This window comes from Papaver somniferum, chromosome 3, assembly GCF_003573695.1.
Source record: "Papaver somniferum cultivar HN1 chromosome 3, ASM357369v1, whole genome shotgun sequence".
In the NCBI taxonomy this organism is placed as follows: Eukaryota; Viridiplantae; Streptophyta; class Magnoliopsida; order Ranunculales; family Papaveraceae; genus Papaver; species Papaver somniferum.
Genome location: NC_039360.1, coordinates 34,584,047 through 34,605,747, shown reverse-complemented (window position 1 = coordinate 34,605,747; position 21,701 = coordinate 34,584,047). Strand labels below are relative to the sequence as shown.

The 21,701-nt window shown below is 35.1% G+C and overlaps 1 protein-coding gene and 1 long non-coding RNA gene across 4 annotated transcripts; both read left to right on the top strand.

Annotated features, from left to right (window-relative positions):
- Positions 1–845: 845 nt before the first annotated feature.
- LOC113361131 lies at positions 846–2,624 on the top strand. Its single transcript, XR_003364958.1, has 4 exons — positions 846–1,585; positions 1,700–1,836; positions 1,926–1,987; positions 2,305–2,624. It is a non-coding gene; the product is annotated as an uncharacterized LOC113361131 (long non-coding RNA).
- Positions 2,625–17,257: 14,633 nt separating this feature from the next.
- LOC113355822 lies at positions 17,258–21,612 on the top strand. Of its 3 annotated transcripts, none has more exons than XM_026598773.1 (7): positions 17,258–17,558; positions 18,045–18,097; positions 18,967–19,127; positions 19,343–19,520; positions 19,620–19,928; positions 20,018–20,101; positions 20,344–21,612. In XM_026598773.1, the coding sequence occupies exons 4-7, from the start codon at positions 19,407–19,409 to the stop codon at positions 21,436–21,438; spliced, it is 1,602 nt and encodes a 533-aa protein (XP_026454558.1). In that variant the 5' UTR covers positions 17,258–17,558; positions 18,045–18,097; positions 18,967–19,127; positions 19,343–19,406; the 3' UTR covers positions 21,439–21,612. The 3 variants fall into 3 exon arrangements, with proteins under 3 accessions (XP_026454558.1, XP_026454560.1, XP_026454559.1); XM_026598775.1 differs by having other exon boundaries at positions 18,967–19,203; XM_026598774.1 differs by having other exon boundaries at positions 17,268–17,558; positions 18,051–18,097.
- Positions 21,613–21,701: the final 89 nt, after the last annotated feature.

The following is a 21,701-nucleotide window of genomic DNA, read 5'->3' as shown; positions in this document are numbered from 1 at the left end:
TTTCCAAGAAGCCGAGATAATTTTGAAAAAATTACCCCAAGCACGGGTGAAGTACATAAATAGAAAACAGAACTATGTTGCGGACTACATTGCAAAGGAATCAAGGATAAAAAAATCTTCAACATATATCTACTCATTTGCAGCATAAAATTAAAAAATCTAACATTTATTCCAATGCATTCAATAAAAACAAAATTGTAACCCTATTGTACTATATTTGCTAGTTTTAATTTATACAACTTTCCATCAAAAAAAACAAAAACAAAAACAAATTAGGTTAGTTATCAAAGGATATTTAATTTGGGGGTAGGATCCGTTGACATGATTATATTAACATAATCTTCACATTTTAGCACCATTTTTTATACTGAGCCCAATCGACAATGAATTTGAAGCTAATTTTTTGGTAACGTGTTCCTCATGTAAAACTCTACATTCCTACCAAAAATAAAAGTATTCCGAAATACGAAACTTCACAATCCACAAATTTTAATTTCAACTGTTAATCTTCAACAGTTGATATTCAAAATCGTAGATGGTGGTTTTATACATCTCGGAATACTCTCATTTTTTGTTGGAATGTAGAGACTTATAAGAAGAATATGTCACCGAAATATTAGCTTCAAATTCATTGCCGGTTGGGCTCAGTAAAAAAAATAGAGCTAAAATGTGAAGATTATGTCAATATAACCATGTCAACGGATATATTAGGTGTTCTCATCCATATTTCATATTTAGGACATTTAAATCTATAAAAACCCTCTATTGGAGTTGGAGCCCCTGTAATGGGCTTCAAAAATTACCCTTAGCTGCTGTCCGTCTCAGTTGGTATCGATGGATGAAAGACTAGTAGACTACTATCTAGGAGAACTAACCTGGCTGGCCACCATTCTCTCGTTCAATTCGGGCTTCGCGGGCATATTGAGCTCCTAAAACTAGTTCCATTGAGCCGCATCAATGTACCACCCAACCGCCCATAGATAGTGCTAAACCTGATATGTTGGACGTATTGAAAATGCATCAGAGAGACAAAGAGATTTCATTGATAAAATAAACTGATGCTTCATCGTACTAAAGGAGTTACAAGGACGATTATAATTGTTCGATTGTGGGAACTATGCAGAAATTATCACCGAATTCTCCCGGGGAATTGATTCCTAGATCTGGGCATCAATCAGATTTTGCTTTTATAGATTTGAATTTGATAGCTCCGTTGTTTGTTATTGATGCTGAAATTTCTTTTCTCGAGTAGCTGTTTGTGAAAATGTCACTTAGAGACATATAACCGAGAGTACCTTGACAGCTCTGTCAATGATGTGTATATACAACATTGATGGGATAAGCGATTTAGAAGGAAAGAACAGCCACTAACTTGAGTTATTGGATTCATATTGTGGATTCTCAAATTAACAATATCACTAATATATAAGATAGTAAGGGACTTCGATAATTGGATGGAGGAGTACCGCGAGCTCTTAGAGGCATTAATCACTACCTAAGAACACTTTGCTCTTTGTTTTCTGTATACTCTGACAATTATGAAGTGTTAGCCTGACTTGCTTTCAGATTGACATTTTTGAGAAAGGTAAGAAAATTGGATAACAATAATGTTATGTTTGGAGTGATGATACAGTCTAAACTGTAGTCTTATCTCAGGTGAATATAATATTTGAATGTGATCTATGTCTCTTTGGTTTAGTTCTTTAGGTGGTGAAGTGAAGTCTGTTGGATATGATGAGACCCTTAATTAGAAGGTGGCCATGAACTGAAGTTGCTTACATTTGAGACTGAACAAGGGAGGGATACATTTTGGCATTCAAGTGCTCATTCTTGGAGGTAACAGGGTTCTTTTCATGCAAAGGAGGTTTTTTAAGTTGTAGGTCATGAAGATAGTTTGATAGTGTTTTGGGGTGTTCGATTTGCAGGCCCTTGAGACGCAGTATGGATGCAAGCTGTGTATTGGTCCATGTCCCACAAAAGGAGAGAGGTAATGATATTGATGTTACAAAGTGCATGCAGTACTTTTTGTCAGGGATGGGAATGTGAATTCTAATTTTTGTTTTGATCAAGTTTTAGTTGCCAAGCTGAAATGGTTATGGCAGTATGCTTTGAAAAATTTACATTTACTTTGTTAAGCTCAATGCTGGATTAGTGAGGATTTATAAAATAGTGTTACAGTTGTCAGCTTAGATGGATAAGTATTGTTGTTTAACAGCACGCACCATGCTAGGTTTTGATATTCATCACAATACGAATTATTTGATAAAGATTAGCTTATTAAAAATTCATTTGCCGTTTGTGTAGGGGTTCTATTAAATATGCATTTTCTGGTGATCTTGGCTTGAATAAGGATTGCTTTCATCAAGAAAGCAGTGGAGAAAGCTGTTGCGCTACGTTATTTTGTCTTTTGCGGAAACTTGAGTGTATCTTGAAAACATAACTTGTCTGCTACCACCGCACTTGGGACCTTTCCTACTGATGGAGGTTTGCACTTCATTGCATTGCAGCTCTCATATTCTTCTTTCTATACTTTAACCACATCGAGTTCTCCTGGTGGAAACCCAAGGACTGTGAAACAGATATTAAGAGAAAAGTTAGACAGTTGAACTGCGAATCTTTTAACAGAAGTATTTAGAAGCAATTCAAATTTAGATCTTACTGTTTTTTTTTTGTGAAAGAATATAATCTACTGTACAAGGACTATTTTGTAGAGGAGAAGAATAACGAATCAGAATTTGTGACTCACACAAGAGCAAAGAAAACACCATTACTGAAATCCGGGATAGAAGTCAAGTGGCTTACGCAGGATATCATTGACTTTGAATTTCTTGCTAGCAGCCCAGGTACGATAGAGGTCTACTCTCCATTACTAGGTATTGTCCATCCTGTTGTGTCTAAGACATCAATTTCGTCAGAGGTTGCATGGCGAAGCAAAGCAAATGCAATGACGAAAACAAGTAAAAATCCTGTCGGACCCACATTAGAAGTCATCTCTAGCTCTCTCTCAACTGTGATCTCAGCAGGTCCTCCCTGTAAATGTGTATGAAGCTATGAAAATGTAATGTGAGAAGAGGAGGATTAGGAAGCTGTATAATCCCCAGACCGACTCGTAAAGAAGACTAGACTCTAGTATGAGACAGGAACAGTGTAGAGAAAAGTCCTGTTGGAAAGTCAATAATTGGAAAAGTACAATAATCTAAAATGAATTGCGGTAGTCTTAGTCGATGACTTGATCGGCTGCTTTGATAAATTGATAATAGCCATGAAATTCGAGTGTACGGTTAAGGCTTGCGTGGTATGTCGATTTCCCTCCAGGGAACTTTGTTGTGGAGATTGATGGAGATTTTCAAGCTACTAAACAATTGGTAACTGCATTCTGAATTGCTTTTGATACATTGTTGTGCTTACATGCATACCTTATACTACTGTTATACCCATTTTTACGGTATTTTGGTGAATAAAATTTGTGGAAACATCTTTGGTGCCTATTATGCTTACAGGAAACTACGATATGTAACTGGGATGCTACTGAGATTATTATTTTATTTTTTTTTCTCTTCTCTGTGAGTTAAAATTCATTCCAAACAACTAAATTAGGGGGTTAGCAACCTTTAGATCTTGTATGGTAGAGATGTCTAATGTAGAGTGAAGATGTTGTTCTCTTACATTAGATTTATCTACTTCCAAGTTTGATAAAATATAGGCAGGAGGACTCTTGTCCCAATTAGTAAGTTTAACAAAAAAAATTGCCTCTTTGGGTAAAGTATCAGCCACATGGTTTGCTATTCTAGGAACATAAAAGAAACCCAAAAAGTTTTCACATTTGTTGAAGTTTAACAAAGCTACCGAGATTTTTGATGGAAGGTTATTATCGGGGCGTCACATTCCATTAGATGGGCGTCACCTAATAGGACAAAAACGGGTCACCCATAAGGAATATCAAAAACTCCTTATCTCAAATAATTTTGTAATGACTAAAAAACCCTTATTTAGTTAATTTTAATTTAATTTAATTAGATAAAATTAAATTAATGTATTTTGTTGTATACTCGGTGAATTCTTAGGCAAAGTTTTTATGGGAAGAAAAACTGGTCGTAAAATAAACTTCTACAGTTGGAAATAATCCAAACCTGGACACTTCTACAGTTGAAAATAATCTAAACCTGGACGTAAAATCACTTCTATGGTTGGAATTAAAAGAAAACTGGACATAAAATCAGATTCTACGGTTGGAATTAAAAGGAACCTGGACGTAAAATGAGCTTCTATAGTTGGAACTAATTCAAACCTGGACGTAAAACTACATGCAAATAAAATTTTACGGTTGGAATTAATCCAAACCTGGACGTAAAATCACTTGTATTGTTGGAATTAAAAGAAAACTGGACGTAAAATCGGATTCTACGGTTGGAATTAAAAGAAACCTGTAAAATCACTTCTACGGTTGGAACTAATCCAAACCTGGACGTAAAACTACATGTAAATAAAATTCTACGGTTGGAACTAAACCAAACCTAAACGTAAAACCACTTCTACGGTTTTTAAGTATTTATTTTAGTTAAAGGGTAATCTAGACATTTTTGTATATATGTTAGGATATCCCATAACCACTTTTTTGGACATTAAGAATCCAAGTGATGCCCCTCTATTGAAGTGTGACGCCCCAATAATAACCTTATTTTGATGGTTACTCTTTGAATATGCTAATTTGTAAGTGGGATGCTCTAATTACTTTTTTTTTCTTTGCAAGTCCTCATTCCCTTTTGACATCTTATGATTTTTTTGTGGGAAAATTATAAATAACCTCTAATTTTGGTCGACCTTATACAAATACCCCATGAAGTAAAGAAAAAAAAAAGGAAAATTGAGTCAACTGAAGAAAGTGGCTTCACATCTTGCGCTAGTTGCTTCCAAAGATTGATATTTTTTTAAGTTGAACAATGGTATATTTCAACGGCCAAATGTTATCAACTATCGTACAAAAACTAGAATATAGTAGAACCTCTGTAAATTAATACTCGCTAAAATAATAAAAAAGTTTCATCCCTTCTTGGGTCTATGGTGCTAAAATAATAATTTCGATAATATAATAATTTAATACGTTTCAAAAATCTCCCTTAAGTATTTTAGGTCCCAAATATTATATAAATTAATAATTATTAATAAGAAAATTAAAAAATTTCTTATACATATCAAACTTTAGGAAAATATGAATCAATAGTTGTTTGTTTTTCATTGAAGTTCAAATCTAATTGTATTTCATCCCTAATAATTCTTAATGCACTCATAAGACCTAGAGTTGCATTATTATATTGCAACGAAAACTATCATACTGTGATAGTAGAATACTTTAAATTCCAAATCGTCCAAATTAAATGAGCCAAAATTCAATTTATTAACTTTATCAATAGGAAATATTCTCTAAATTAATATATTATTAATTTATCTTTAAAATAATAAACTATTAATTTATCGACAATTTCATACTCTTTAAATTAATAAAATTTAGTGGTCCCAAGGCTAGAAGAGGTTTAACTGTATGTATTCTGATCAAAAGAAAACAACCTTCAGTCCCATTATTAGATGACCCAGTTGTTTTTTTATTTTGTCTAATTAATATGTGATTTTATATAATTTAATATTCATGTTTATAATAAAATGCTTTTTAATAATATAAAATTTATGAATATCCGTGGTACAGTTTAAAAGATAAATCATTTCTAAATTGTGCTACTAGGTCAACTAATATGTGCGGGCCACCGGCCAAATGTTATCTAAACTATCGTTATTGGAGAACTTGATCGGTTGCAGTTGCCCACATCCGCCAACCACCACCCGAAAACGTGATTATATCTTCACAAAATATTCCATAAATTTGCCTCTTTATAGTAGCGAAATCAATTTGTTTTTATTTGTAGATTAGAAAAATTTGATCACAGAAGCCTTCTCCAGTACACAGCGATTAGAGATTAATAAACCCATCAAGAGTTCTTAATTATAGGATTAGGAATGTTCCGATCGGGGATTAATTTTATTTATGAAATGAGTAATAGCAATTGAAGAAGATCAAGCGAGATGAATTTCGAAGAATCTACTACGTTTAAACAAACAGTATGTATAATTTTCTTCTTATTATTGTTGTCTATGTATTGTTCTGTTATGAGAATCTGAGAATTTTTTTTTTGTTTGTTTTTTGGTGGAAATCTGAGTAGTTTATATAATTAATTCCTAGTCAAGGGGGTTCACATCTGAATTTTTAGATGATTTTGATTATGTATTTGAATCAAAAAGTGTATGCCGATCCATTTTTTTCGTTTCAACTTTCAAGTGATCATGGAGGAGGAGTTTTGAGAATCCTCTTTTCTGCTCAACACAGAGTTGGTCGGCAGGCAGACCCTAACTGCTCCAGTTCCAATAAAAAACAAAATGCATTCCACGTCATCATGATATAACTCAATGACCCAACAGTGCAAGCCGGTAGGTGGCTCCAGTGTATTGTCTGTGTCCATCTAATTCTGTGTACGTGTAGCACTCGGTGCGCAACCAAAATAGGTTTTGACACATTTTTTCCTTAATAAATTCGATAAAAATAAATTTAGTGTTATTTGGCTCCCTAATCTCCACCTCCCTAATCTAAGAAGAAAAATTACAAATTTTCAGGTGTCAACGTGTATCGAGACCTTTACAAATTTAACCACTGCCAAGTGGTAATAGTTGTTCAGCTTTCTTCAGAAACTGATTGCGAATTTACAAAGCTATATTATCTGGACAAAGAGTTTGGGAGGATTGAAGAAAAACTCACGAGATCTCGGTCTGTTTCTGCTACTGATCCCAACTTTCTTTTGGATTCTTATGATGGGTTTCTTATGTTTGCCAATGTGATTGGCTTCCCTAAAACTTTCTATACGTGGAATCCTACTACAGGGGAACAACTAACTACGAAAGATATTCATATGCATGCATGCGGTTTATACTTCAATCCAATAAGAAAGGATTACGAATTGCTGTATTATACTACTTCTGGAAACAGCCCATATTGTTTAAGAACTAAAACTAGGAGAGACGTCGGCAGATTTTCTTATCCACCATCTAGAAACAGACCTCCCCTTATTGTGAAAGGGACCTTATGCTGGATGATTGATCGAAGACATTATTGTTGGTTAAACCGTGGGTTTATTTCTCCATTCTCGGATTCTATCATGTCATTCGATATTGAGACGGAAGAATTTCGCACGCTGGAACCTGGAGGACGCAAGTATAGCACTACGGAACCTCGTGGAGTGTATAGTGACGGAATGTTGAGTATTAGTCAATTGCACTTGTCAGAAATAGATGGGGAATTATCCCTGTGTGATTTTAGTTCGACATTAAATCGACTTCTCTTGTCAATCTTTAACCACACAACAAGGTGCTGGAGTACGGGAACTATAATTCTTCCAGAGTACGATATTCCTTACATGTTTGATCGGGCAAACACATTTTCTGCGGAAGTTATACAGAATTACAGATCAAGAACAATGAGTTGTTAGTGAGACAAATGAGAAGACTTTTGATTTATAATATGCTTTCACATACGTGTACGATCTCTGAAACTATGGGGTCGACGGAGACAGGTATCCGAGTAACTGTTCACACTGATAGGATTTCTTCCTTTGGTTTGCCACAATAATCGAGGCAGAGATCTAAAGTTTACTTTATTCTCGGCAATTACTGGGTGCAGTGCCCTACAACATTTTTGTATAAGGCGTTGGGCCATTATCTTTTATATTTATTAAATCCTAAGTGATTTTTCTTTGCTTGTGAGTGTGGATTTCTGTGAAAAAACCTTTTGAATTTCAAGTGGTAGTGTTTATTATTATTTATTTAACTTGTATACTCGTATACATGTTAAGGTTCACTAAAATAATAATTTCTTGAATTGAAAATAAGATTTGTTTGTTTTATTGTATTGAAAACAGTAATTCTTTGCATTGGGAATAAAATTTGATGTTTTAAGTGTAAAAAAACCAATTTCCAGTAGAATAAGACAAAAAAACACAATTTTCAAAGAAATAAAATAAAATAATTTTCAAAAAAATAAAGTAATTCTAGTTAACAAAAGCCATTATTTACTGTTTACGCAAAATGAAATTTATATATATTTACATTTTTTTTCCGAAGCATATGAAACTAATAAATGTTGGATAGTCAAAATGGCAATGGAATCTGTCTGAGCAACCACAACAAAACCTGGCTAAATTGGGGCCTGATTAATTTGGGCCTATCACTATATGACAAAAGTGTCTGAAAATACTAAATTACCCTCTACACTAACCTTAATAATTCTAACGGTCCGCGGGTTATAACCCCAAAGGGGTTATAATCCATCTACAAAAAACCCATCCAAACAAAAGTGATACAAAAACCCCAAATATCATAAACTGTCTAAACAACCCTCCCCTAATTCAACCCAAAAGAAACTGAGAAAGAAAACGACCCAGTAATTTATTACTTTACAACCTGCGTAACGGACAAAATTTCTTAAAACCTCCGCTCCTCTGTAACTCCTTCAAAAACCAACCCAGAAATCTCAGATCTGCTCATCCCTAAGCCAAAATCGTTCAGAATCAATCTGTATTCGTCTTCATCTTCTCGATTTTACCTTCTTCTCTTATTCTGTGGTTGCGTACTTCAACCACTGCTACAAAATCTAACCTAATTTTTTAACCCCAAATGGCGAAGAAACAAAATCAACAGGCGAAAAAGAAAGATGAAAACCTAAAGAAAATAGCGAAACCATCTCCTAAAGGTAAGAAATCGAATTTGCTTTCAAGTTGATTTCGAGTTTGAATTCAAAATATTATTAGGTTTCATTTGATTTCTGGGTTGGTTTTCTGTTTTTAGGTTTCATTTCTTAGGTTAGGTTCTATTTTCATTTGGTTACATCGTTTCTTTGGTTTAGGTTTAGGTTTCAGTTTGTTTGATGTAACCAAATGAAAACAGATTTCAATTGTTTGTATACTTGATGCAACTAGATATTTTTTTTCTATTTGATGAAACCATATTTCATTTGTTTTTTATTTGATGAAACCAAAGTATAATTTGTTTTTTTTATGAAACCATTCTGGGTTTCATCATTTTACAACCAATTGGTAAATTGGTTCCACCAATTGTTAATCTGTTACATCATAATAATATGGTCTTTTTGATGAAACCATTTTTGGTTTCTTCACTTTTCATTTGTTAGGTTTAGGTTTGCAAGAATGATGTAACAGATTTGCGATGAAACCAGATTTCATTTTCTGTTTCTTGATGAAACCCAAAATTGGTTTCATCAGTTTTAGTTATTGGTTTACTTCTAGAGTTGTTATTGGCTGTTGATTTGAATTCAAACTGTGGAGATTGGTGCTATGTTACATAATTTTATGGTTTCATACAAGTTTCAATTATGCTTATGGTTTCATCACTTTGTTCGTGCTTATGGTTTCATCATTACAAGTGTATGTCTTATGGTTTCATCATTATTATTTATTATTCTCTTATGGTTTAATTTTGGTTTCATAATAGGTAAAAAAAGAGATAAGGAACCATACAGGTGCTCATTGCATCATTTGTACGAGCTAGCAGTGAAAATTAAGGCGTTGATAAAAAACAAGCAACTGCATTTGAAAGCTCTTAAATCATGTCCTTTCTGGCGTTTCTTTGAGCCGTTCTATGATGGTGTAATGAACAAACATGATCTCATCAAAAAGACAAAAGCAGTAATAATGTTTTTAAGTACAATTGAAAACAAACTTGATGGTAAGCTCCTGTATTGTTTCAAATTAGCAAGATCAAGGAAAATGACTTTGCGGACAATTCCCGAACATTTTGCTGTGACTTTTGGTTTCCAAATGGTGAACTATGTAGAAGCAGACAACATTGATGAAGATCTGGTTAAAAAGGTTAACGTCTTTGTGGCTAATTATTTTGCTGGAAATAAAAAGACGAAAAAAACCGATATTGAAAAGCGTATGCTTGAAGCCGCAAATGATGAAACCAGAGCGGATGACTTTGTCAAGTTTTTCGTAATGTTTCTGTTGGTTTCAGTATTTGTACCTAACAAATGTGGTCAGACTCTCGAAGCAAAGTACTTGTATATGGTGTTTGATATGAACAAGGTGTGCTGGCCGGAAGTCTTCCATGACTATGTACTTGATTCGATAATGACAAACAGAACAAACGTAGAAAATGTTGTTGGTTGTGTAATATACCCTCTGGTAAGTTAAGATTTGTTCTTTTTTTTCATAAGTTAAGTATTTTTTTTCAATATTGGTTATTGATTAATAAGGGACTTGTTTTTGATGATTAATTTGAATATTGGTTGTTGTTTTTTTTTTGCAGTATTGGTTGGCAGAGATGAAAAAGATCGCACAAAGAAAGCATGGGCTAGACAAGTATTCGAGGTTTGCTAGATGGAACCTTAGCAACATCTGTCAACAAGTATTGTCTAACTTCGAGAATCTTGAAGAAAAAACAGAACTTTGGTCTAAGGTAAATATTTACTTAGAAGATTTACTTTTCTGATGGAACCAAATTTGGTTTCATCAAAAATTCTAGCTGAATTTTTGTTTCTTAGATAACTTCGAGGGTTTTATTTGATATTTTTGTAAGACAATATTCGAAATCTTCGAGGGTTTTATTAGATTATTTCTATGAGTTGTTACCATTACTTGTTACCATTAAAAATGCTATGCTTGGTATGTCGTCTGTTTTATTTTAAACGAATTTTGGTAAATATTTTCTTGTTCAGATTTACTTTTTTGATGAAACCAGTTTTGGATTCATCAAATTTTTTAGCTGAAACCAATTTTTCTTGTGTACTGCAGGAGAATATTGGTCACCGAAAGGGATCATTCTTGCTTCAGTATGACGAATCAGAAATGCGCTTGGTTGATCTCGTAGATGAAGTGGAAATTGTTGTGCCAGATGAAGAAAATGAAGTGCCGGTTAAAGTGCAAGATGAAGAAAATGTTGGTGCTAGCAGTGAAGCTAACTCCTTTAAAGCCAAATACCAATTTGCGCGAGCATTGATTGAAAAGCTTAGGACCAATACTACATATGTTCTTTCTAAAGAAGAAGAATCACTACTGGAAAAATATGATGCCGAGGACAGGGAACAACAACTGGTACAAAGATAGATTTGATTTTTCTTAGTAACAATTGAATTACTCGCATATATTACAATTTTCTTATACATTTCATAATTTTTTTGATGAAACCAGATTTGGTTCCATCATTCTTTTGATGGAACCAGATTTGGTTTCATCATTTCAAGTTAATGTTTGTTTGATGAATTGGCCAGTTCTTTTTATTTTTTCAGAAGTTTTAGATTTTTACAGCATTAGGTTTTGACACAGGAAGATGAAAAATAAAATAAATTAGGTATCTTAATATTGCAGGTGATAACAAGGGATGTTAACATGATAAATCAACAAGAATATGAACAAGAGCGGGTCATATCTTCTTCGTCGAAGACATCCACCGATGATGAACAAGAAGGAGATAGTACTGAGTTGACTCCAAATACTATCGAGGATATCAAGGTGGCCGAGCGGGTTGAATCTGAAATGGAGAAAGCTACTTCATCGAAGCCAGTCACCGAGGAAGAACAAGAAGGAGATGGTACTGGGTTGAATCCGAATACTATCGAGGACACCAAGATGGCAGAGCAGGTTGAACCTGAAATGAGCAAAGCTTCTTCATCGATGTCAGTCACCAATGATGAACAAGAAGGAGAGGGTACTGAGTTGACTCCAAATACCGTTGAGGATATCAAGGTAGCAGAACGGGTGGAATCTGAAATGAGCAAAGCTTCTTCGTCGAAGAAAATTATTGAACAAGAAGAAAACGAAACTCAATTTGTAATTGATGAAGATGTTATCAGGAAAATGGAATACGAATACAATAAGAAAGGTTGTTCGTCGTCAAAGCCAAATGTTGGAAGCGTATACTACTACCCAGCTGTAAAGATGGCGAAGGATTTACTTGAGTTAGAAAATGAACAAGCTGGATTTGATTTAGGACTGTCGCAGTGTGACAGTCAAGAGAAAGGACAGGGAGAACTCAGTGCTGCACAAAGGATGAGTAACATGGTTACAAGAATGAGGGAAGACAGAAGGAATTTGGTTCCACCTATCAGAATGCAGGATTACAAAACCAGTGTGAAAAAAAGAAGAAAGGTTACAGCTCGTAAGTGCAAGGAGAACAAGGAGGTGCAGGAAGTACATGGGGTGAAGTCGAAACCAGTTGATAACTTGAAGATCTTGAAAGTACTCAACAGAAATGAGAAACCCCTCGTGACCACTTTTTTCAGAAAGAACAATGAAAGGTAAGTGGGAAATAACTGATGAAACTAAGACTGGTTTCATCAAAATTTTGTTCCAAGTTATGCATTGTTTCTCCTTTTTTTATCCATCATTGACTAGCTTTTTAAAAAATAAAATTAACAGGTCAACGACATGGGAGCATTTACATATATCGGGGAAGATGATGGATAATTTGATGAGAAAGGGTGACGTCGCAGGAGACATCATAGAGTTCTACATTTTGAAGCTGCAAAACAACATCAAAAAAAATGAGTTGAAACAAGATGGTTCTCCAAAGTACCAGAGAGCTGTGTTTCTAAGCACATTTTCCTATGTAAGTTTACTCTGAAATTCTTTAATGTAAATTTTTTGGCATAAAAAATAGTTGTGGAAAACAAAAATGATGTTGTTTATATGGTTAATTTTGATGGAACCAAGTTTGGTTTCATCAAACTTGCATGTCTGTAACTAATTAAGGAGCTGTTATCTGGTATTTTGTTTCAGACATGTCACTCATTAGGAAAGAAATGTGGTGCTGTAATAGAAGGCTTCATCGACAAAATGGATTATAGCGTGCGGTTTTTGTTCGTTCCGTTGCTGACATCACTTGGAGATGTAAACCATTGGACATTGCTTTCTTTTGATTTTGAAACCGGGGAATTTTATCACTACAACTCCTTGGCTTCCACGGGAGAGGAATGCAGAAAAAGTGCTGAAAGCATGAAACAACGTATAGTATCAGCATTTGCACAGCACGACGCAAAGCTCCCCTGTGATCAGCAGGCAAGTCAGCCAACAACATACTCTTTGCACAACCTTACATGTTGTGAACAAATAGGGTAAGTTATGTTTGGAAGTTTATAGTTCACATATGCATATGCTTGAAATCATTACATCACTTGTAACCGAATGCTTTACATATAGCTACTAATATCAGAACACTCTCAGCTAGTCACTTTGCAACAATTGAGACATTGTTTTGGTTTTTCAGGAACGATTGTGGCCTGCATGTTTTCTATTACATGAAGAGCCTCTTGAAAGGAAACATGTCTACAGATGATATACGAGAAAAGGTGCATAATATGAGACCAAAGTTGGCGTTGAAGATACTCCTTGACAATATAGAATAATACTCGCATGTCGTTCCCGTCCTATTGAACATTCAGTTTTAGTTGAAGTTTAAATTACTTTTGAAATGGTTATTGTAATGCTGATACTCCTTGACATACAGTTCTTCTTGCAGATTCAAGTTTTAGTTGAAGTTTAAAGTACTTGTGAAATGGTTACAGTTTATATAAAAAACGATTTCGTGCTATTTCAGTTGTATTTCCTTAAAAGCTTATGTCTACAGAAATATGATGTCTCATTTTTATAAAAACTATCCATAAATGATGTGTCATATATTTGCGGCACCAACAAACAGTAGACAAAACATCATCTACTGTGTTGTCAAAAAATATAGAAGAAAAAGTGACAGTAAAATAATGGTTCCACCAAAATATGATGAAACCTTTTCTGGTTTCATCAAAAAAAATGATGAAACCTAATTCGGTTACACCAAACTATAAAGGCCTGTAAAAATTCTGAAAAACTTAAACTTAATCAAACTTATTATTCTTAGACAAATTATAAAATGAAAACACCTGCAGCATATTAACTTCTAAAACAAAAATATGAAATAGTAAATGAAACACATATTGTAGTCTAGCAAACGAAACTAAGAGTAAAATTTGATGACTTGCAGGAACCACATATTGTAGTCTAGTCGGAATGACTACAAGTTCTCATGAAATCTGACGAGAAGGGCATGTCCGTTTATTATGGGTGGTCAAAACCTTGCAGAAACCACAGGTTCTCATCTTCTTATTGACAACTGAACCTGTATTAGGAATCCTCTTCTTCTTCGATGGACGTCATGGTTGTGATCCATTATTCGGACCAAAAACCATCGATTTCGGCGACACTGTCACGGGCTTTTCGACTGTGGGAACAAGATTGATTGCATGTTTATACGATTCTCGGTAGAACTTTACTGTAAAGTAGTGCTCAACATAATTGTAAGGATCTTCTTCATTCACCATGATGCAACGGACAACATGGGCACACGGGAAATCGTCAATACGCCAACGGTTTCAAGAACATGTTCTTCTTTTCAAATCACCAGTCTGTGTTAATGAAGCATGAACTTCAAACACATATTCCGACGACTTGGTGACTGGGTAGTTACATCCATGCATCTTGTTGTCGTGGAGCAGAGCTTCATATTCTGGACATAGAGTTTGACGCCATTTCATTAAGTTAGCAGAGTCCTCGCGACGTTTACACATTTGGTCCATTAGCTTCACCCTGATCTCATCAACCATGATGGCTATAGGCTTCTCTCTCTCTTCAACGATCGAACCATTGAAACTCTCAGCAATATTTGAACACAACCTACCATATCGTCGACCCTTGAAGAAAAAAATTGCCCATTTATCAAGAGGAGCTCTACTTAGATAGTCTTGTAACTTCTGATTTTGAACCTTCCTCAACTTATCCCAATTCTCTGTAAATTCTTTATGAGTAGAAGCATACGCACATTTCTTAAACAGTCCCAATACATATTTGTTATAAACTTTGCAACTCTTTGGTAAGCATGTATTGATATTTCATTCCATATGCCAGTAGCACCAACCATGAAAAGCCTCAGGAAAAACAATAGGAATTTGTGTTACCAATCCAATACCTCGATCACTCACAAAAGTAAGCTTTGGTCGCAAAGGAGAAAGGACTTTCTTCAAATTATCCAAAAACCATTTCCAGTTCGCTTCATTCCCGATGAAACCACACCATAAGAAAGAGGGAAGATTTCTATAACATGAACAGAAAGCATAACACAAGCATAAGATGCGATGAAAACCAAACATAAAAAATGATGAAACCAACATAAAAAAATGATAAAAACCTTACCATCATTTCCGGTTAGACCTGTTGCTGCCATCATATGACCAAGGTACTTGCTTTTCAAGTGAGCCGCATCAACGAATAATACAGGACGACAGAAATTGAATCCACGACTACAAGCTTCAAAACAGATAAACATCCTCTGAAATTTATGGGTCCCTTCTTCAACTTCCAAAACCACGTGAGAACCAGGATTGGTTTCAATCAACTTGTTTTTATACCAGTTCAAGAACATAAAAGATTTCTCGTTCTCTCCCCATGAAGTATTCAGTGCATGCTTCTTACCTGCGTATGCATAATAACGACTAATGTCAAAGCCGAAGTCTCTCGTAAAAGATTCCATAATATGCTTAGTTTTCTTATTAGGATCCTGTTTAATTTTATCAATAATCAAGCTACTAACTAGTTTCTTCAATATCCGTGGCATGTTAACAAATCCACCAACATAAGTATGCCGATTATTTAGTTCCTTGATAATAAAAGGACTTCCTACAACACCATCAACAGACACATCATATAAATGCCAGTCACATTTCTCCTATTTGTTCTTATTAGCACAACGTGCACCAATCCTCAACTTCTCATTCCTATATACCGTGTATTCATAACCAGCTGCTGCGTGATACTTCTGTAAATCACAACGAACTTTTTCAACACCTCCCGGAAACAACTGTTCAACTCCTTGAAAAAGATGTAACCAGTGAGCAGACTTCAACGGTTCCTTAATTTCTGGAACATCATAATCAATCTGTGGTTTCTCAAAAGGTATAATTCCAGAACTTTGTGGCTGGTCATCAAAAGCTATAATTCCAGAACTTATTGAACCAGAACTCTCAGCTTTGTGACTTACGAGTAACTCCATAATCCCTTCTTTATTATACATACTAAATAGAGCCAAACATTGAAGATCAAAATCAGAATGAATGACCTTTTGCTGATCATCAACCATGTGAAAAATTTCCATAGAAGGAGGAGAGAATTCACACCAACTTGAGCATATACTAGTCTTCAAATTAGCAAAAGACTCTTGGAGGCCAATACGAAGAGTTAAACAATCTTCTTTGTGACATACAAGTGCGAGAACAGAATTCATAATCTACAGAACAAAATGATGAAACCAAAAACAGTTTCACCAGATGTGAATATCAACAACAATTTTTTTTTTTGAAAATCATAGAAAAAATTTGTGTTTGATTGAGCAAAACACTTTCTCTTCAGATCTTAAGAAAACCCAAGATAATCTAGGATGCAGAGAAACTTCAGAAAAAATATAAAAATTATGATGAATCCCTAAAATAAATTAAAAACATGTATCCTAATACTCAGATCCGTGACTCTTTGCTCATGACTGATTCATTACCCAAAGGATTACTAAGAATATTACTCCATGTGCAGTGTGTATGAAACACGTAATTGTGACCGAAGTTTATTAGTCAAGGTGGATTGGTCTAGTAATGGTTTATCCCATAGCCTAATGAAACAATTCCTCGATAAACTCATAGTATGCGAAACAAAACCAGAATCGGTTCACATGTTGCGAAACATATACCGATTCTTCTACAAACGGTCAATATGTTAATTTATGTTTACCGATTTTGGATGTTTTTTGAGAATAAAAATTATCAACCCAGAATCGGTCGACGAATACATGAACATCTACTGATTATGGGTCGAGTTTTTCCAATATTTTTTTTTAATCGTGTTTTGGTGATAAATCAACATTAGTTGATTTCTAGATTAACAAGATAAAATACCTATTAATAAATTAAATTAACACTAATTAATCAAAGATAAATTAGTCATTAAAAAAATAATTGGTTAAGGGATATTTTATTTTACTTCAGAACGACTTACTTTTGTCCATAGTGATTGGCCCAAATTAATTTGTATAGGGCCCAATTTAGCTAGGCAACAAAAAAGCAAAAGATAGCGCGCTTCGGTTGAATACATTTTTTAATCTAAAATTCCTCCCGTGAAAAACCACCTTCTTCTTGATTTTAACAAAAAATACACAGCCGTGTACAACACCAAGCCAACTCTATACTTAACTGTCACTTGGTCAAGTGTTTGGTTGCTTAAAATTTGTTTAATCTTTTATCTTTTGCACTTGCAGCCATAAAATTTTATCTTTTATCTTTTGCACTTAAAATTTAGAATTTTTTTGTTTGTTTGAAAGGGTTTTTGAGTATGGCTACTACTACTGGTAAAGTGGAGAAAGAAGGTGGTAAGAGTAGTCAAGATGAAGTTGTTTCGGTTGAACTTCCTGCACCTCCTGGTTGGAACAAAAAGGTACTTTCCTTTTCCTCTTTTTGGGTGTTTTTCTTCTTCATTTTTGCAAACCCTTCAATTCTTGTTTGGTTTGGTCTAGTTTGTTTGTTTTGTACATTTTAGTGTGAAAATTTAGGTTAAATTGAGTTGATTTCATGTGTTAGGGTTTGTGGAAATCAAATGTCTTAATTTTGACTTCTTTTTTTATCAGGGGTTTTGAGTTCATGTATGGTCTTTTTGTAGAATTCTGTTGTTTTTAAAGGGTTTTTTTCCTGATTTTCTGTACCTATTATTGTTGAATTTTATTTCTAGGGTTTGTAGCTAAGGAAGGGGTAAATCAAATGTTTCGGTGTTTTAGTCTTGAAATATGTTTTTCTTTTGAAATTAGCTAAACACGTGTAAAGATGGCTTTAGTTTTTCTAAATTTGCTTCCTAGATGAATATGATTATCACCCCGGTTCGTCTCTACGTATTATTTGTAATGAGAATGGCACATGCTTGTTGTAGGTACAGAGGTGAATCAAGATGCTAGCGATGAAATTCCAGAAGACATATCCAATGTAAGTTATTCCTTTTCGCTTTGTATTTTTGTTTACTAGTAATTTTTGTTTGCTTTTATTTCTGTAGATTTAGAGTTTCTGCGGGTTAATCTTCCAATCAATTGTTGTTGATATGGCATTATCATGATTATGGACTCATTTGTCATATCTTTAGCAAGCAGAAACAAGTAGCCTTTCAGTAATTTCAATTTGACACAAAATAACATTGTTGAATTTGAAATAAGAATGCAGGCATGTGGCTGATACACTTCCTTCTTATAATATCTTAGAGTAAATGTCTTTAAGTTCCGGACTATTTGCATACATGATAGCCTTTCAGATTGGATCTCATTTGGCTCATCTTTTGTGGAAGAGTTAGTTTCCATGGTTGCCCTTATAGTGGACCATGTTAGGATTTTGATTTGTTTGGACCCTTAGGTGGGATATGCTCCTGTTTGGGCACAAATCAGGTCATTCCTGTACAGTTAGATCTCCTTTTTTATCGCAGCGAATACTTCAGAGTTCTGTTGTTAGTTTTAAACTTGTTTGTGAAATTTGAGTGTCATTTTATCTTTTGATGATTGATTGATTTTCTTATGAATGTGACGTCCATTACTGCTCGTCTGCTCTTAATTTGGTGTTGACTAACATTCAATATGATAATTAGCTGTTGAGATTCCTGGAGTTGTAGTTGATATTGTTGATGCATTTGCATCAAAGTAGATTTTTCACATCTAAATTACATGCTATTGGGGCATCTGGTTTTATTTTTTCGCTTTCTTAATTGACATAGCAAAAGTTGATGTGATCCCTGTAGTCAATTGGTCGTTATGCATATATCACATCCTTTTTGTGTTTATAATCTTGGTCAAAATTGTCATGCAATTCAGATATCTGGATCTCTGGAAGGAGAGGGAAGTCCTAGAGAAGCTGACAGACCGAAATCTGTCTCTGATGATGATCCAAGTGCTGGAAACAAATTAGGTAGCTCATCTGACGGCAGTAGCTTTTCTGACATTGAGAAGAAGCTAAAAGAAGCAACTTTTTCCAGGCAAGTTTGGGGTTGTGAATTCTGTTATCCCAATTTCTATCTTATGGTGCAAGTACCTTTCATCATCGTCTGAGTGGTATGGTGTTTTTATGGATTATTCTTTTGTCACTTTGAAATTTGAAAGTGCATTGGAAATCTCTTCAACAGGATAATTTTCTGCGTAATTAATACATAATTATCTTTTACTATCTAACAAGAAGATTACATAAATGCAGACATGAATATGATCGCTTGACAAAGTTATTGCATTCAAGATCTTCTCATGTCGATGAACGGTCAATGGAAACTTCAAATACTGCTATCAAGAAAGAGGCTACTGATGGGGTGCTGTCCCAGGAAAATCTGCATGAAGAAAAAAGAGCAGCTAGCCCAGCCACTCGTCCTCAATTATCTGTAAGTAAATTGGTCTTCAGAATAATTAGATTCCATGGGCAATATTTTGCGTTTCATTGAATGCCAAACACAATATTTAATCCGTAATCCAATTTCTAGATACGAGATCAGGTTGGTGCGTCACCAATAGATATTGCAAAAGCTTACATGGGGGGCCACACATCAGAATCAGGGCTTGATTCTCAAAGTGTACTTCTAAGAGATGAAAGAACCCCTATAACTGATAGGTTTTCGTCAAGATTATCCATACCATTACCGCTACCCAAGCCGTCAGTGTGCTGGCCTGGAGCCATGGTGCAGGATCAATGGGCTTATCAAACCCCACAAACACAAAATCGCAGAATTGGTCTCCATAATTTGGCGCGAACCCCTTATTCCAGGCCTACTCATTCAAGATCAACTTCTAAGGTACCTATTGGTTTAGTTTTTATTCCTACAAGGTGTACTTTTGGTATCCTGGATGACAATTTTCTTTGAATTCTGTGTTTGATACTCAGTTGCTAAGCGGTGGAGACAGAGGTATTAACACTATGCCGAATCAGTGGAAGCAGTCTCATACTCCAAATTTTGGTTTTAGTCAGGTGAATCTCATACTAACAATACATAAACACGAATGTTTATATTTTAGTTTATAAAATTGTTCACATGCGGTAAAATATGCTCGAACCTTTAGTTTATTTTTCTAAATCATGACATAATTCACTGGGTTTTTGCTAGTTTATTGACCTCAAGCTCCAATAATCACATTCATCTATAAAAGAGTTAATTTCTCATGGCTTAACTCTGATTTCATCTGATAGTTTTGTTTTGGTACCGTTGATAGGTGGCCAGGAAAACGAGTTCTCCGGATAAAGGCTTTGGATCACTAGGACCCATTCGTAGGGCACGTCGTAATTCTGTTGAAACGACTCCTTACCGAAGAACTAGTCTTAATAGGTTCGAAAGTTCAGGTGCTTCCATGGGTATCTTGTGCATCAATAATCGGAATCATGAAATAGGACCATCAACTGATGCTGATGTAGATTTCCAGATGGCGAACAATAAACCACCAAGCAATGTTGGCATTTCACCTGTTCATCCTCAGTCTTCAGATGTGGCTAGAAGAATATTGGAGCACCTTGATAGAGCTATCCCAACCCCCCAAAAGAAAGTTAACGAGTTAAAGATGGCCAGTTCTTGGAGGAAACCCCAGTCTTCTTCTGACACTGGCGTTCTGAATGGGCTGACATACGAACAACCACATGTTGAAGGCTCTGATTCACAAAAAAGTCGCGTCACGTTGCAACACTCTTCTAAAGGCAAAGAGGTGGCAAATAGCTCTCCGTTTGAAGCTCAGCCTGTGCAAAAAAAAGTTGATGTAGCTACTACCAATGAAGCAAAGGCAAACACGTCAGCTACTAACTCAAGTTCTAGCACAAATGGTTTTGGTTTTGGTAGTAATATTGGTGTTAAAGCAGCAACACCATCAGTGGGTTTGTTTAAACTGGATGCTCATAGGAAACCTCCGACACCACACACTTCTGGAAGAGACAAGCCTGCATTAAGCTCCATTTTAATTACCAAGCGTGATCCTAAACGTTTCGATAATGGTTCTGGTTTTACCTTTCCTGTGTCTGCTTCGTCGTTTGGTGAACCTCCTACTCCTTCGATCCTGCCATTTCCATCAGCCAGTGGTCTGCCTCGGCCACAAGAAAACACAAGTGTTCCTTCAGACAAAGCAACAGCAAATGCAGTAGGTGCACCTTCATACAGTTTTGGTTCTCAAAAGACTGAAGATACAATTGTTTTCTCATTTCCGTCTACAAGCTCTGCTAGTCCTAGTGGTGACAGTACTCCAACTCCAACTTTTAAATTTGGATCAGATAAGAAGGATAGATTATCTTTTAGGTCCTTTGGTGAAAACACCAAATGTCATTAGTCAAGCAACTGGTAAAGGTGCTCATCTGTAATTTCTTGAATCCTTTAGAAACTTATTTTTTAGACACCACCATGAGAAGCTAGAAAGCTAGATCTGGTACTACGTTTAAACTTTGTTCTTTTAGTTTTCAGGGGATTATATAGTTTTTCTATCAAGGTTATTATTCTTTTTCAACTGTTCTTATTCTTCCATTCATTAATCACATACGGTCTTTGTCCCAATATTGGAGTTCCAGCTCCAGCAGTTGATGGCTGCTAATTCAC

Excerpts from the sequence above, each read along its gene's own strand:
- LOC113355822 (XM_026598773.1), top strand. The coding sequence starts at position 19,407 with ATGGAAACTTCAAATACTGCTATCAAGAAAGAGGCTACTGATGGGGTG. Across the intron at positions 19,521-19,619 it reads CCACTCGTCCTCAATTATCT|ATACGAGATCAGGTTGGTGC; the intron begins GTAAGTAAATTG and ends TCCAATTTCTAG. Across the intron at positions 20,102-20,343 it reads CAAATTTTGGTTTTAGTCAG|GTGGCCAGGAAAACGAGTTC; the intron begins GTGAATCTCATA and ends TACCGTTGATAG.